General features: G+C 48.6%; 7 protein-coding genes across 7 annotated transcripts; 4 read left to right on the top strand and 3 right to left on the bottom strand.

Annotated features, from left to right (window-relative positions):
- The first annotated feature begins 10 nt into the window (after positions 1 to 10).
- Positions 11 to 1,417, top strand: M431DRAFT_511114 (hypothetical protein). The gene has a single exon (XM_024919596.1). It carries the CDS (start codon positions 214 to 216, stop codon positions 1,213 to 1,215), a length of 1,002 nt encoding a protein of 333 aa, XP_024771650.1. The 5' UTR covers positions 11 to 213; the 3' UTR covers positions 1,216 to 1,417.
- M431DRAFT_511113 (hypothetical protein) lies at positions 1,412 to 2,277 on the bottom strand. Its single transcript, XM_024919595.1, has one exon. The coding sequence runs from the start codon at positions 2,222 to 2,224 to the stop codon at positions 1,520 to 1,522; it is 705 nt and encodes a 234-aa protein (XP_024771649.1). The 5' UTR covers positions 2,225 to 2,277; the 3' UTR covers positions 1,412 to 1,519.
- Positions 2,278 to 2,826: 549 nt separating this feature from the next.
- Positions 2,827 to 4,855, top strand: M431DRAFT_92747 (hypothetical protein; the record flags this gene model as incomplete). Its single annotated transcript, XM_024924396.1, has 2 exons — positions 2,827 to 3,510; positions 3,578 to 4,855. The coding sequence occupies 2 exons, from the start codon at positions 2,827 to 2,829 to the stop codon at positions 4,853 to 4,855; spliced, it is 1,962 nt and encodes a 653-aa protein (XP_024771648.1).
- Positions 4,856 to 5,480: 625 nt separating this feature from the next.
- Positions 5,481 to 7,488, bottom strand: M431DRAFT_230599 (hypothetical protein). The gene is made up of 4 exons (XM_024913638.1): positions 7,402 to 7,488; positions 7,070 to 7,289; positions 6,284 to 7,000; positions 5,481 to 6,225 (listed from the first exon to the last, which is right to left on the bottom strand). The coding sequence occupies exons 2-4, from the start codon at positions 7,127 to 7,129 to the stop codon at positions 5,563 to 5,565; spliced, it is 1,440 nt and encodes a 479-aa protein (XP_024771647.1). The 5' UTR covers positions 7,130 to 7,289; positions 7,402 to 7,488; the 3' UTR covers positions 5,481 to 5,562.
- A 1,086-nt stretch (positions 7,489 to 8,574) lies between these two features.
- M431DRAFT_92456 (hypothetical protein) lies at positions 8,575 to 9,908 on the top strand (the record flags this gene model as incomplete). The annotated part of the gene is made up of 3 exons (XM_024924362.1): positions 8,575 to 8,851; positions 8,941 to 9,570; positions 9,643 to 9,908. The coding sequence occupies 3 exons, from the start codon at positions 8,575 to 8,577 to the stop codon at positions 9,906 to 9,908; spliced, it is 1,173 nt and encodes a 390-aa protein (XP_024771646.1).
- Positions 9,909 to 11,103: 1,195 nt separating this feature from the next.
- On the top strand, positions 11,104 to 11,714 carry M431DRAFT_511110 (hypothetical protein). The gene is made up of 2 exons (XM_024919594.1): positions 11,104 to 11,541; positions 11,604 to 11,714. Exon 1 carries the CDS (start codon positions 11,212 to 11,214, stop codon positions 11,479 to 11,481), a length of 270 nt encoding a protein of 89 aa, XP_024771645.1. The 5' UTR covers positions 11,104 to 11,211; the 3' UTR covers positions 11,482 to 11,541; positions 11,604 to 11,714.
- Positions 11,715 to 12,811: 1,097 nt separating this feature from the next.
- M431DRAFT_45882 (glycoside hydrolase family 75 protein) lies at positions 12,812 to 13,704 on the bottom strand (the record flags this gene model as incomplete). Its single annotated transcript, XM_024915337.1, has 3 exons — positions 12,812 to 13,075; positions 13,140 to 13,471; positions 13,539 to 13,704. Coding segments are annotated over 3 exons (762 nt in total), but the record flags the coding sequence as incomplete, so codon positions are not given.
- Between the last annotated feature and the right edge of the window lie 132 nt (positions 13,705 to 13,836).

The following is a 13,836-nucleotide window of genomic DNA, read 5'->3' as shown; positions in this document are numbered from 1 at the left end:
GAAGAGATGCGTCTGACAATGTTGCGGGGAACACTGATGTTCACTGATAAGACATTCAATAAAAAGAGAGAAGGCTGCCACATATTATATCTACTTCAAAACTCTAAATAACTACCGCACTGCCCTTCCTTTGGTGCTCAGGTGGATTGGTCGCTTTCAAGCGCTTATTTGATCACTACTAACCCTACAGAAACAGAAATCCTACACCCAAACATGCCCAAGATTCTCAAGATTGCTGCGGCACAATGCCGGACCCTCGACACAACTGGCAACACTCTCAAGCAGCTTGAGACCAAGGTCAAAGAGGCCGCCGCAGAGGGCGTTGACCTCATCCTTTTCCCGGAAGTTTACTTGGGCGGATACCCCCGATCAGCGACCTTTGGCGCCAAAATTGGTGAGCGGACTCCAGACGGCTATCACCAGTACTTGTCGTATTTCCAAGGAGCCATTGATCTGGGAGATACTCCCGAAGGCGCATATGATGATTGGGTTAGTCGCCAACTGCCTACCAACGACAACGGAGTTCGCGGAGACGGCACGCGTGAAGAGCTGGAGAGAATTGCACACGAGACTGGAGTCTACATAGTCACTGGTGTGTTAGAGAGATCCGGAGGCACTCTGTACTGTTCCGTGGTGTATGTCGATCCAGCCAAGGGAATTGTTGGAAAGCGACGCAAAGTTCTTCCAACAGGGAGTGAACGACTTGTCTGGGGCCAGGGCCAACCTCGATCACTCAAAGCCGTGAGCACAACTATTAAGGGAGTCAAAATTTGTCTTGCTGCCGCCATCTGCTGGGAGAATTACATGCCTCTCTTGCGCCAGACTCTGTATCAGCAGAACGTCAACCTGTATCTTGCGCCAACTGCCGATGGAAGAGCAACATGGCTTCCACTTATGCAAACAATCGGATTCGAGGGACGGACTTTTGTTGTGAGCTCCAATCAAGCTGTCCGTGACGATCAGCTTCCCGAGTGGATCAGCGAGGTAAAGCGGGAGGGTAAGTTCATTAGTGGTGGAGGATCATGCATCATTTCTCCTTTTGGTAAGGTTCTGGTTGGGCCGAGCTGGGATAAGGATGGCGAGCTGCTCATTCAGGAGCTGGATTTTGAGGAGTGTGAGAAGGGTCGGCTGGACTTGGATGTTGCTGGATCTTATTCGCGGAATGACTCGTTTCATCTGGAGGTTAAAGGTCTTGACTTAATCCCACCACCTTAGGCAGAGAATTTGTGAGAGCCATTCCGTTAGCTTCGAGAGCTTTCTGTTATCTTGCCGGATACAGTATCAGTATTACCATGTCCAGCAATTGTTTAATGATGCAATATTGGTTATCCGTTGCATCTAATGACGTTAGCTTAGCAGATGGTAACACATGGCATTCAGTATGGATTTGAAACAAAAGTAGATGTAGATGTGCTTGTCTATCTATCTCTCTAACAGTGCATCTCTAACAGTGTCTAATCAACATGTCTAAATAACAACTGTTCGCTGAACGACTCTATCGCTAACTGGTTCCACCAGATTATGGGTTAATTCGGATCTCCTCGGTCCAAGCACTCTTCTCCTGGTTGTACAAATCCCACGCCTTGCTTGAGACGTTCTTGTTGTTAAGGTTGGGGTTCTCATCGGCAACAGTGCCGGCAACAGCCAACAAGCAGATGTGGATACCCAAGTCGCCAAACTTCTGGCGAAGCGACAAAGTAAGGTTCTTCTGAGAAGCCTTTGTAAGAGAGAGAGAGAAGAGATCCTCAAGAGGCGTCTCTGGAAGATGAGAGTTGGTGACCATCAGAGTTGGCTTGGCGGTGGGGTCCTGCTTAGCTAGGGTAGAGAGCTGAGGAATTGCCCACTTGGCCGTGTTGTGAAGAGCAATGGTGGAGACCTTAAAGTCCTCAAGGATGCTCTCGTCGTCAAACTCCAAGAGAGGAGTCAGAGCAATGACAGCAGCGTTGAACAAGACGAACTCGGGAGTTCCAAGATCATTGGTGATCTGTGCAAGAGTAGCCGCGAGTGCCTGGCTATTGGCAATGTCGGTGGGGTAGGTCTTGATCTCCACCTGTCCTGGAGCAGCGCTGTTTACAAAAGCAGCATCTTTCTCCAGTTTGGCAGGGTTTCTAGCCACGAGAGCCACCTTGTTGAATCGTTTGGAAGCGAAGATGGCGGCAGTGTGGGAACCAATTCCAGGGCCCGAGCCGATGATGACCACAGAGTTGTTAGATCGGGAAGCCATTGTGATTTAAAGTTGTGTGATAAGACAAAGTATTTACTTTGAGTTTGTGAAAAGAGATAGTTATTGTTTAAGTGCTGATGCTGGTTTGTTGTCTGAGACAATTCCCAAACTGATGAGACCGCCATCTTAGCATTTATAGAACTTCCTCAGACACCCAACTTTCTCAAACAGCTTGGTTTGGTCATCCTTCAACATAATCAATATTATTGTTCATCCTGGAGTTTTCAGCATCGATTATTCATCCATCGTATAGTCCTTAGCTGATTAATGTCAATGAGTCGCCGGAAAGAATGCCTTCTTGGGGCACAGATGACATCTCCGCGGAGTGCCTATAAGCACCCTCGAGTGTACATACCGTAAACTGCTAGGGCCATCTCGGCAGCTCCACGTCGCCGCCCAGCGTGGCTTACGGCAGTAGATCCGGCTTTTGGTTCCATCTGACGTCTTAGAAGGCCTTCTAGTCTAGTCGAATCCCACCGAATACCAAGTCCTGCTTATTAACATAAGAGGTCGCCGGCTAGCTCGCTTCGATCGACTAACTCGATAGTACAACAACGAGTGCTGTCGCACCCTTACTTGTTTGAAGAGCCAGCATCGTGAACATGACAGAGAAACGAAGGAGACGTACGGGCTGCCTTACTTGTCGTGCACGGCACGTCAAGTGTGACGAGAGGAAACCCGAATGCGAGCGTTGTGAAGCTGGCAATATCGAATGCGCGGGTTATCTTCCAAAGAAGCAAGTTCAAGTACGCGAGCCGCAGCGTCGCAGTCATCGTCGTGGGGCTTCTTCAGCTCTGAACAGCGCACAATCTCTTTCTCCGGATTCTCCATCTTCTCCATCGTCAGTTGGAGATGCATTGAACTATTCTCAGCAACTTTTCCGCAACGATGGTCTCCCACTCATTGGATTGCCCAGCAATCCACGTCCCTCTCAGCGGCCACTCGCTGGGGCACGAGAGGTATTGGCCTATCACCAGTTTCTATTCCGCACATTGCCAATTTTATTCCCAGCAGAGCACTTGTGGTTCTGGAGAGATCGTCTGTGTGAGGAAGCATGGGGCATCGAGTATCTCTACATGATGTTTTCTTCCCTAGGAAGCATGCATCGCGCCGTGTTAATGATGTCGATGCCTGGAGAGAACGATCAAGATCGTGGGCTTGACACGAAAGTAATTGCCATTCAAGCGTACACCTTTGCTCTCCAAGAATTAAGTCGCAATTTTGAGGAGGCAAAGAAGACACAAGATATTCGCATTGCGACGCTGATACTGATGGCCTATTTTGAGGTATGAAAGCCAGCTCATCCAAGCGTCTCTATTCAGTAATGTGGTATCTAATGAGATTGCCGAGAAGTGTTTCGCAGGTAATATAACAGCAGCATGCGGCCATATACATTCAGCGAACCACTACTTCGAGATGTATAAAGGCAGTGTGTCGCATTCACAAACTATTGGCGTCCCTGCTTTAGACTGCCTCGATACAGCTCTTCAGGGGCTCAGTTGGGCACGATTCATGGCACTCCCACTTCAAAACATAATTCACTCAACACGACGAGCACTGACGTGCGATGAAGCCTGTGCAACGCCGTCGTCTCTAAGACAGAGTCTCCTCAATCTCTTGGCTGGGTCGGGATTGGAGGATCTCATTTGGAATTTGGTTCCACGATATTCTAAGTCAATGGCACTAACGAAGCTTCACTGGCTGAAACAAAAGCTACGAGCGTGGAGAAACTCCAACAAGTCAATTCTGCTGCCTTTAGCATCAGACACAGCCGAACCAGGCGAAAAAAATCCTGAAATGCAGGCATTTACGCTCCCACCTCTCCTCCATAAGACGACAACACCATACGACGCATCTGCGATTCTATGCAGCTTTCTTTTTGGTCGCACTTTTTGGTTGCTATCAATATTAGAAGGTGGGCAGAATACAGAGGCGTACAAGCATCTAGCATATCTGCATCTCTACGAAACTATGCAGTTTGCAGCAACAGAAGGGTCGTTCAAAACAACATTGCCAAGTAGCAACGGCTCTCAAAGTCCAGCTTCTTTACTATGTGAAGATGTCGAAAACGGCACCTTGCCGATGCTTTACGTAGTCGGGCAATGCAGTCCTCAACCATCGTGGCTCCTTTGGATCGCACAACTAATGAAACACATCGGACGGCAAGGTCTATATAACGGCCTCGTCTATGCCACCAGTCTCGAAACATGGCATTCCTTTGAGGTCAGCAACAGCCTTCTGAGGCAAGATTCACTAGAGCAGTACCCAAGTCCTGCATTACGGACCATCTCAGTCCTCATTCCCGACGCTGTTGGAAGCAACTTCATTACATATTACGCTAAGCCAGCAGGAATAGACGGGTTATTGATGAGCAATGATGGCCTAATGTACTATCTACTTGGTCACACTCATATAATATATCGACCTGCGGATGGCCAGATCGAGCAGGATACCCATATCTATCATCAACAAGGATTAGGAATGGAATTATTCACGCCTGATTGGCTCCAGAGCCGGGCAATCTGCCTCGAGTGGCGACAGCGGTCACTACAAGTAGAGTTTGAGCTGGACAGGATACTACAAGACCACATCAATGGGGGACAACTTTTGGTACCTGTAAAATATGACTAAGACTGTCGTTATACGTTCGTAACTGTATTGATGAAGAGACTCTTGTGTGTTAATCACTGAATCAAGTGATGCATTCCTTTATTTCAGATGAGACTACCAGGGTTCGCTTGGACCATGCAAAACCTAGAGTTGAATCTAGATGCCCTTTTTAAGAAATTCGATGTCGTTAAACAATCGCTATTTCTCTATATATAGCGAATTCTTGGTAAGGGGCATTCCATTCATCACTGCAATAACTGAGTCTCTACCCACCTCCCAGATGAAGCTACCACCAACTCCATCAGTTATGTCACAGAGGCTCAAAATGTCCATCGTCCTCGGAGAAACATAATACAACGAGGTAATGCTGTAGGTCATGACCACATTCCATAGAAACTAGACCACTCAAGCTAACGGGAACGAGCTCGCCCTCCGGCAATCTCATTACTCATTACGCCGACGTCATGGGTTGTCATATGCTAACTGTTCTAGGGAACTCCTTCATTATACCCCATCGCGCAATATCTTGTAGCTGTTGTTGAGGTGGTGAAAGGGATATGATGCAGCTGACAAATAACAAGACTTGGTCAATGTCGATGGAGGTTTTGCATATTTGTAATGGCTAGAGATCACAGCCTGCGGTCCTATTATTAGGCATTATTAATGTACACTTATTTGGAATTGTTCATGACTCGTTTTAGGTGGAACTAATCAACTCACGCAAATCCTCAACCTGATAAATTTGCATTCCCCCATCCCAGTTGCTGCAAGTGAAATCTCGCTTTCTCCCTACATGCGGATGAAAGACCAAAAGATTCAACAATTTCGAGACAAAATGCAATCTGTACACAAGCTCCAGCATTCAGTTGTGTTTCGTCTTCTTCTTTAGCCAGCTCCGCAATCCTGAACAGAAGAGACGCATAGAGCAGTTGTTCCCCTATGAGGCGCTCTTCGCAAGATTCAAGGTTCTCCCCAAATGCAACATGTTCGACAAGGATTCTAGCGGAATAGAACAACGCCTCCGGCATCGCTGTGCAAAAGTCACCGCCCCCATCAATCCACGTGTTACACTCAAGGCAATCATCTGCCTCATCATCTTCATCGGGGCATTCGTTCATCCTACGACTGGTTTCATGGGCAAGAAGAATGCTCTGTATGTACCGCTCTTTGTATACACTCAACTCAGCAGAAAGCTCTTCCACGGAAACAGCAGGTTTTGTATGAATGGAAGAGTCGCTGTCGAGTCCCCCGGACTTCAAAAGATTTGGGAGCACCAAAAGGATATCGATGAGCTTATCCATGTCATTTTTTCCAGATACTGCAAAAGGAATGGTGCGCCATTCTTCGGATGCGAATGCTGACAATCTTCGGTTTCGAAACGACGAAAACGCCTATAAAACAGAATCAGCTTACCCTCCAAGAAAACAAACACCAGGCAAGATCTATTACCTCGAGTAATCGTAAAGAACGAAACAGCAGATGCAATCCACCAGCCTGACAACTTTCCGGGCCTCGTAGCTGAAGCAGGCTGGTAACTCCGTGTAAGTGTTTAAGCCAACTTGCGGTCGAGGATGGACTTATGAGCTCAAAGTACAGCAGCATCATTGATGTAAAGACCTCCTGATCATCAGGTATGTAGGGAGAACTAGGAGAATTCAGATAAGGGGTAAGTCTAGAGCGTTGGCTTCGTAGAGCCGCAACGTAGCAATGCTCGGCTGCGCGTAAAGCAGCTGCATTTTGGGCTACTCTGCCATGGTACGCCGTTGCCGCGGCTCGTATTGATTGTCTGATTGGAGCGTCTCCGCTATTCAGAAATTCATGTAGGTGATTCATCCATGACTGGTGAGGACCAGAGCCAGCGCTAGGTTTGGCAAACGAATCGATAAAAGTTGACAGAAATAACTGGTCGAATGCCGGAGCAACTGAGGGCTGATATATAGTTGGAGACTCGCCCGCAGTTCTTCGGGCACATTCGAATTGTCTAATTGCCGCACTGGTTATCGGGACTTGTTGATACGTAGGTGCAACTTGTACCTGCAGCTTCTTTTCGGCCTTTGGGCCGCGTTCCGTTTGCACCGCATGGACAAAGATTGTGCCCGTCTGTGGCCCCGGACAAGGCCGTCGCATACGTTGGCACTGGGAGCACTGAGGCAGTTTCTCATCACACTTGCGACGGCGTCAATAAGTTAACCAATGAGTTGCAAACAAAAGCTCGATGCGTCGGGACGGTTCCACCTTGACTTTTCGTTGCAAGCAACGAGCACAGCCCTTGCTGCGGCTCACTGAGCGAACCATCCTAGAAATTACTGAATCAACGAGTCAGTTGGAAAGCTGCCTGTCGAAGAGAAACGACGGCCGCAGCTGGAGTTGCTATGATCCCAGATGGGCAATTTTTGCGAAGCGCTGCTCGTGCCCTTAATGAGTGGGCAAGACTTTGATCTTTAAATTGGAGACGCTGGGCCGAGTACCGAGTAAGTAAGTATACCGACAAGATAGAGATGCAAATGTTCACGAGCTACGGCTTTCGTGCTTACTAAAAGGAAAGCAAGATAATTGACGATGCTCACTCTCTAGCTTATAGTAGACTCAAGGCTCCTGTCTGAAGCATCCCATGCTTACTGTGGCGCAAGTGTATAGTAAGCCTTTAATTCATCCAAAGGGGTGAGGTTTCTTCTCATCGTTTGTTCCAAGCGAAGAGAAGTCACGGGTCGGGGATAATTAGAAGTTTTCGGAGTAAGGTGGAGGTGAGACGACCTGGAGCTAGCGGAATACGACCAGTCAGGACCAGCGCCGGCTTCAATCCCGGTTAGTGATTCCGAAGTTACAAACTCTCAACTCATCAAGACTAATAGACAAAATCGAGAATAAGGAGAGGCTGAGGTTACAAACATTGCGTCTTTGAGAACTAACAGAAAAGATATTTTCATTCTACCAAAGAGAAACCAGCAAAGAGAAAAGACTCAATTCTACGCGGTGTTGAAAGTACGGCTAACCCTTCGGAATCTCATTGATTCCACTCTGTAAGCTCTAAGATCTACCTCAACCTTTCAATCGCTAACTGCTAAACGCATCATACCATCGATACGTTAACCTTGAATCGAGAAACCTCAAGAAGAGCTCGAAATAATAGCCATAATTAGAAGTTGTAACTGGTGCTTGATGCGCAAAGACTTTTTCGATCGAATCCGAATCCGGATACTGTTCAGATAGCCTCGGCCACACTATTCAGAGTCTAAAACGACAGGGCTATGTCATAATGGTCAGAATTTTCTCAAATGACATGCTTCATTAGAAATGCAATTCATTTTGAATTATCAAGCAATTCGTATAGCGCTTACTCGTGAGACATTTTGCATTCAGTTGTTTTATCGTGTTTTCAAGATTTGCCAGCAAAATGTTATGCGTATTGAGTATGTATTTGGTGTTGCAGTCACAGTTCAGAGGTTGTACTAACACTGAGGCTTACAAATGGCACTTTCGAGCGAATCCTATTAAATACATGTAGAGAGGATCACGTATTAGTAGTTTGACCCCGCGTTCACAGGAGGATAGCAAAGTATTTCCTTTTTACGGCAAAACACCCCGTGTGGTCATTCTAATCAGCAATATTCAGTCGTCTCCTCTATTTGACCGTCACCCCGCGGCAGCTTCATCGACTTATTCCAAGTAATCTTCACTATTAGATGCTGTTTGTTTGTTTGTTCTCTGAGTTTAACTAATTGCCAAAAATAGCCAACAAGATGAATGCCCTCGTTCTCACTTCCGCAACCAAGGACGTCTCTGTTCAAGAGCTTCCCATTCCCGAACCTCGGAATGGTGAAGTCCTCATTCGCGTCCATGCTGTTGCTCTCAACCCAGTAGATGCCATCTATGCCGTGCATCCTATCGCAGAACAAGAGCAACGTATCATTGGAACCGATTTTGCGGGTGTCATTACTGCCGTTGGGCCTGATCTTGGATCCTCGTCCGATCTCCGTGCCAAAGTCGGTGCCCGTATTGCAGGATTCCACCAGGGCGGTAAGTCACTACTCATATTAGACCATGCATGCTGTTTCAAATGATGCAGTGAGATGTGTATTTGTATGCTAACGATCTTCGACTTAAAGCTTGCTCTACAAATGATCGCCCAGGAGCGTTTGCCGAGTACATCACCGCTCCGTATGACCTGCTATGGTCGGTGCCGGACAGCATGTCGCTCGAGGCTGCTTCTGCCATTAGCATGTGTGGATTGACAGCTGCTCAAGGAGTCTTTACTCGTCTCGGTCTCCCATGTCCATTTGACGGTCAAGTCAATTCTTCAACGAGTAGTGCAAGTGATATTACCAATGTGCTCATCTATAGCGCATCTACCTCTCTCGGCTTATACGCCGCCCAGTTGGTTCAGCTTGCAGCTCGCGCTTCCGGCCGCAAAATCCGTCTTATCGGAACAGCGAGCGCTTCCAAGCATGATTTCCTTCGCCAAGCGCCGTATAATTATGATGTCTTGGTTGACTACCGTGACCCCAATTGGGTTGAGAAAGTGAAAGAAGCCACCGAGGGCAAGGGCATCGACCGAGCTGTGGACAGCATTTCGGAGGGAGAATCCGTGTACAGTGTCCACAGCACCTTAAATGACAATGCAAAGATGGCTGTGTTTCGCGGGCCCAAGGGCGGCCAATATGACCCATCAGAGTTGCGCGTGAAGCCCATTTACGGCGCCGTGTGGGAAGGATTGGGCCATGAGATTGGGTATAACGGTATGTCAAGACGAAATCTAGCATCTCTGTTCACATGACATCACCATTTCATGTCGCTAACACGTATCATAGGGGCGATTATTGCCGCTAACCCCGAGGCTCGCGTATTTGCTACAAAGTTTTTCAACTTCTTGAGCACGGCAGCGGCGGATGGTGAAGTGAAACTGGAGCCCAACCCTGTGCGACTTATGCCTGGAGGACTAGAGAGAATTGTTCCTGATGGCTTTGTGCTCTTGGGCAGCGGGATGGTGTCACAGAGATCAAGCGCAAGCCGTAACGAGGACTATATGCGACCTATCAGCGGAGAGAAGATGGTGTACAAAATCCTTGACGAATAAGCGGTCCCTTTCAGCATCGGTATGCGATAGGCTAGAAGTTCCAAGACGATATCCTCAGTTTAACCTTATTAGCAATTGTGGTCCTACGTAGAATATCACTTGTGTTGTGGCGTGTCATGATGCTGATTCCCCGTTCCATGTACCGTTGTCGTCTCACTCGCTCAGTCATTCAGCCTTTTCTGCGGGCCCGTTAGGAGAGGGAGCTGCCGGGCCTAGGAATATTATAGAACGTGAAGACAAATGAATAGAGTAGCAAATATTGAAAAGGTTGCCAAGAAGAGAGTAGCTCAAGAGCGAATAGCCAAGGTCGCCATGTGTCTATTGCGCCATTCGACCTGCCTCTCTAATAGCCCTATCTCGGCCATACCTCATAAGTCTCTCACAATCCCCGCATATTCCATGTAAGACATACGCTTCTATCGTTGTATTCGCCCTCTGGATAGGCTTAGCAACGAAAGCGGGCCTCTACTCTCGGCCTTGTGCGTGTCGTGTCTCTTTGGCGTCTTCCATATACGGTAGTTGCTCGAACTGGTCGGATGCTGATCGATCATCCAGGGGACGGGACAGCCAACCACTAAGAAGCACGGCTCAGGCACATGAGCAATCAAGGTACCGATCGGGCCTACGAAATGCTCCATATTGTCAAGTATATCACGGTATATATTTTGCCGCTCAAAGCGTTAGGTGCCTTACATTAATGATGTAACTAAAGTTCTTAGAGGTTCATGCGCATGGGTACATGAGTCGCCAATAGTTTGCGGCTATCCCATCACCAAAACACCAACCCAGACGCTCCGTGATCACGGCCGCCCTTCTGATGCCGCCGATCAACTCGTTACAACGGCTCATCAGAGCTCACCTGAGTCTCAACCTCTCCATCCACCTCATTTCTTGCTTTCTTACTGCTCATTTTCATCCTCCAAATAGCAGCTTAGCATCGGCAAGCTTCCAGAACAGGGCAAATTAGGCTTTAGCGCCTGACCACACAATACAATATCCACCTGCCTGATTGGGCGGCGTATCGGCACATCTTTCGGTCAAAATGCATATTATACGCATCCTGCGCGAACCTGCTTGGAGCAGGAGATAAACCTGGGGTATGAGCAGTCGAATGAGGTGCTCTGACGGAAAGCTTGGCTCGGAGGCACTTTGTTGGATATATAGGAGGCGAGGCGTCACTCCCCAGACTCGTCCTGGATCTGCCCCGGATTTTGCATTGCACTCGCCCTTGAACTGAACTTCTACACACCAAAGGCTACTAAACCAAACCCTTTCAACTTCAACTCTTCACCCAAAAGTCATCATGAAGACCGCCGCTTTCATCGCCGTCGCCCTCTCCGGCCTTGCCCTCGCTGCCCCCAGCATGAAGCGCGCTGGCACCGAGTGGAAGGACCTGACCGACCTCAAGTACGCCAACTCGGTCCCCGTCTCTATTGCAAAGGGCGACCGTACCGCCGTCAAAACCGCCGCCAAGCGCGCCGCTGATGTCGCTGCCGCCGTCCCCGTCAAGGACCTCCGCAACCTCAAGTACTCCCACGACATGCCCATTGCGAAGAAGCCCGCCTCCGCATAAGCGAGCCTCAACCTCTTGCGATGTGAGGAGCTTCCTTCTTGTATATAAACTTTTTTGATGGTTTGTGGCAAGCCCTCCTTGACGATGTTGTTGTTGTGGTTGGACTAACATGAGACTTATAGACGCAACCACATTCTTACGCCTGCGTATCGGGCTGTTGAAATACTTTGTCGCCGCCAGTTGTACATATTGTTGTTGGCGATGATGTCGATGCGCTAGATGTGGATGTATATATGACTCGCTATGTATATATGAAATGCACGATTTACTCTGCCAGAGTGCTTATATGCGCCCCTCTATGTTGACTCTCTGTGACTTGATGCACTGTGCACATCCGTTGAATGAAACAGATGTTATTTAGTCCCATCTCGTAGCAGCCATTTCCTGGAAATGCCCGCTGATTAAGACAGTAGGGTCGGTCTGAGAATACATATCCGGAACGTGATCCGACATTTGGTTGGACCGGCGCCCCAAGCAATGTGGGCATTGTTTTGTTTTGTAAAGGGGTTAATGCCTCACAACAGCCAATGAAGTTGTTACTCTAAAAGCCAAACTGAAACTACTACGGCATTGCCGCTGTATTACGGCACAGATTTGCAAAGTCTTGTACAGTGACTGACTCTGTAGATTCTCATCGAGTCCGGTTTGCTGATGGGGCGCATTACTCTAGTAAGTCGGGGAGCATGTCACTAATATGCAACCAACAATAGGATCTTTGAAGCTTAAACAAAGAAAAGGCCCATAATCACAGTAAGAAGACAATGAGAAATATTCAGCAACATATGTATAACCATTAAAAATCCACACTATTCCGCAAACGCTGTCATAAAGCTATGTACAATTGACGGCTAATAGAACCGCCTATATACAAAATATATAAAGTAAACATCATTCGTGCCTTGAACAAATGCATCGTACTCATAACAGGCAGTGTCATTGTCGATGAAGAGCCAGCCTCAGCCCATCAGACGCTGAAACACCAGCTCCACAGACACCACCTCTTAATCTCCATGCCAGTGCCGCGGAATTAATTGTTCGGGTCAACGGCGCACACCTTTTCAATGCAAGCCAACTCATCAGAACAATCATCATCACTACTGCAAGAGGCACCAGCGCAGTGGCCGGCCCACGAACAGGAAGGGGGAGGAGGAGGAGGAGGAGAAGAAGACCCACTAGTGCCACACTTGCCGCTGTTGCAAGTCAAGTCATCAGAGCAATCATCATCACTGCCGCAAGAGGCACCGGCACAGTGGCCGGACCAAGAGCAGGTAGGCTGAGAGCCGGAGGGCTTGGTGGAGGAGGCGGGAGGAGGAGGAGTAGAGCCACCAGTGCTGCCAATACGGGCAACGAGCTGGTCACCAAGAGAGCCCAGAGAGGACTCAAAGGCACTGAAGGAGCTGGCAGCCCAGTTGGCACCGTTGGCACCGGGAACGGCATCATTGCCGGTGAAGGCAATGTACAGAACGTCGTTCGGGTCGTGGGCAGCGTTGCCGTTGACAGCGTTGCCGTAACAGGCACGGCCGAGAGCGTCGGAGACCTCACCGACCAGGGGAGGACCGTCATCACCGTTGGTGTCACCCCAGACGCCGTAGAACTGATGGCAGTGTTAGTCTTGACTTGCTTTTGACGTATTAGACTTGAATTCTTGAGATGCTCACCATCTGGTTACCGCAAACAACAGCAACAATGGACAGAGGCTGGACGTTAACAGACGTAGGGTCGAAGGTGACGTAGCCGCTCTTGCTGCCTTCGTTACCGAGAACGACGAAAGAGTGAACATAGGCGTTGAGGTCCTTGATACCCTTCTTATAACTGACGACGGTGTCCTTGAATGAGGTCTCCCCCTGAGTATCCTCTGAGCTGTCGCAGCTGCCGTCACCAGTGCCGAGAGCACCGTCGCAGTCAATGTCCATGTTGACCAAGTTGCCGCCGGTGCCCTGGAGGTACATGATGCGGTAATCGCTCAAGTGGTCACCGCAGTAGGAGAAGTCTGAGACTCATGTTAGTTACCTCTTGAACAAAGCATCATTCGTCTTTCTTTCTCCTTCACTACTTACTCTTGGAGTCGCCCTCCTGGCTGTAGAAGCCACCCTTGAGGATGTTCTTGCACTGGCCCTGAGCACGGATCGAGTTGTACAGACTCTGGACATTGGCGGGAATCTGGCGAGCCAGAGCGGGCGAAGCCGCAAGGGCAGCGAGCAAGAGAGCGTCGAAGCTGCGCATTGTGATCGAGAAGTTGTCGTATGCGGTTGAGGCTGGAAGACTGGGCGGTGATGAAGAATTTCTCTTGGCTTCAGCGAGGGAACCACAGACGCTTTATATAAACACAACCTTCCATAGAAGCATTAGTTGTTT

This window comes from Trichoderma harzianum (assembly GCF_003025095.1).
Source record: "Trichoderma harzianum CBS 226.95 unplaced genomic scaffold M431scaffold_11, whole genome shotgun sequence".
In the NCBI taxonomy this organism is placed as follows: domain Eukaryota; kingdom Fungi; phylum Ascomycota; class Sordariomycetes; order Hypocreales; family Hypocreaceae; genus Trichoderma; species Trichoderma harzianum.
This window is presented reverse-complemented; position numbering and strand designations above follow the sequence as displayed.

Bases quoted from the DNA above. Each gene is read 5' to 3' on its own strand.
- M431DRAFT_230599 (XM_024913638.1), bottom strand. From the start codon at position 7,129: ATGGTTCGCTCAGTGAGCCGCAGCAAGGGCTGTGCTCGTTGCTTGCAA. The intron at 7,001-7,069 runs GTGGAACCGTCC...CGCCGTCGCAAG, and splicing joins GCTTGCAACGAAAAGTCAAG to TGTGATGAGAAACTGCCTCA. The intron at 6,226-6,283 runs GTAATAGATCTT...TCTGTTTTATAG, and splicing joins GTTCTTTACGATTACTCGAG to GCGTTTTCGTCGTTTCGAAA.
- M431DRAFT_511114 (XM_024919596.1), top strand. From the start codon at position 214: ATGCCCAAGATTCTCAAGATTGCTGCGGCACAATGCCGGACCCTCGAC.
- M431DRAFT_511110 (XM_024919594.1), top strand. From the start codon at position 11,212: ATGAAGACCGCCGCTTTCATCGCCGTCGCCCTCTCCGGCCTTGCCCTC.
- M431DRAFT_511113 (XM_024919595.1), bottom strand. From the start codon at position 2,224: ATGGCTTCCCGATCTAACAACTCTGTGGTCATCATCGGCTCGGGCCCT.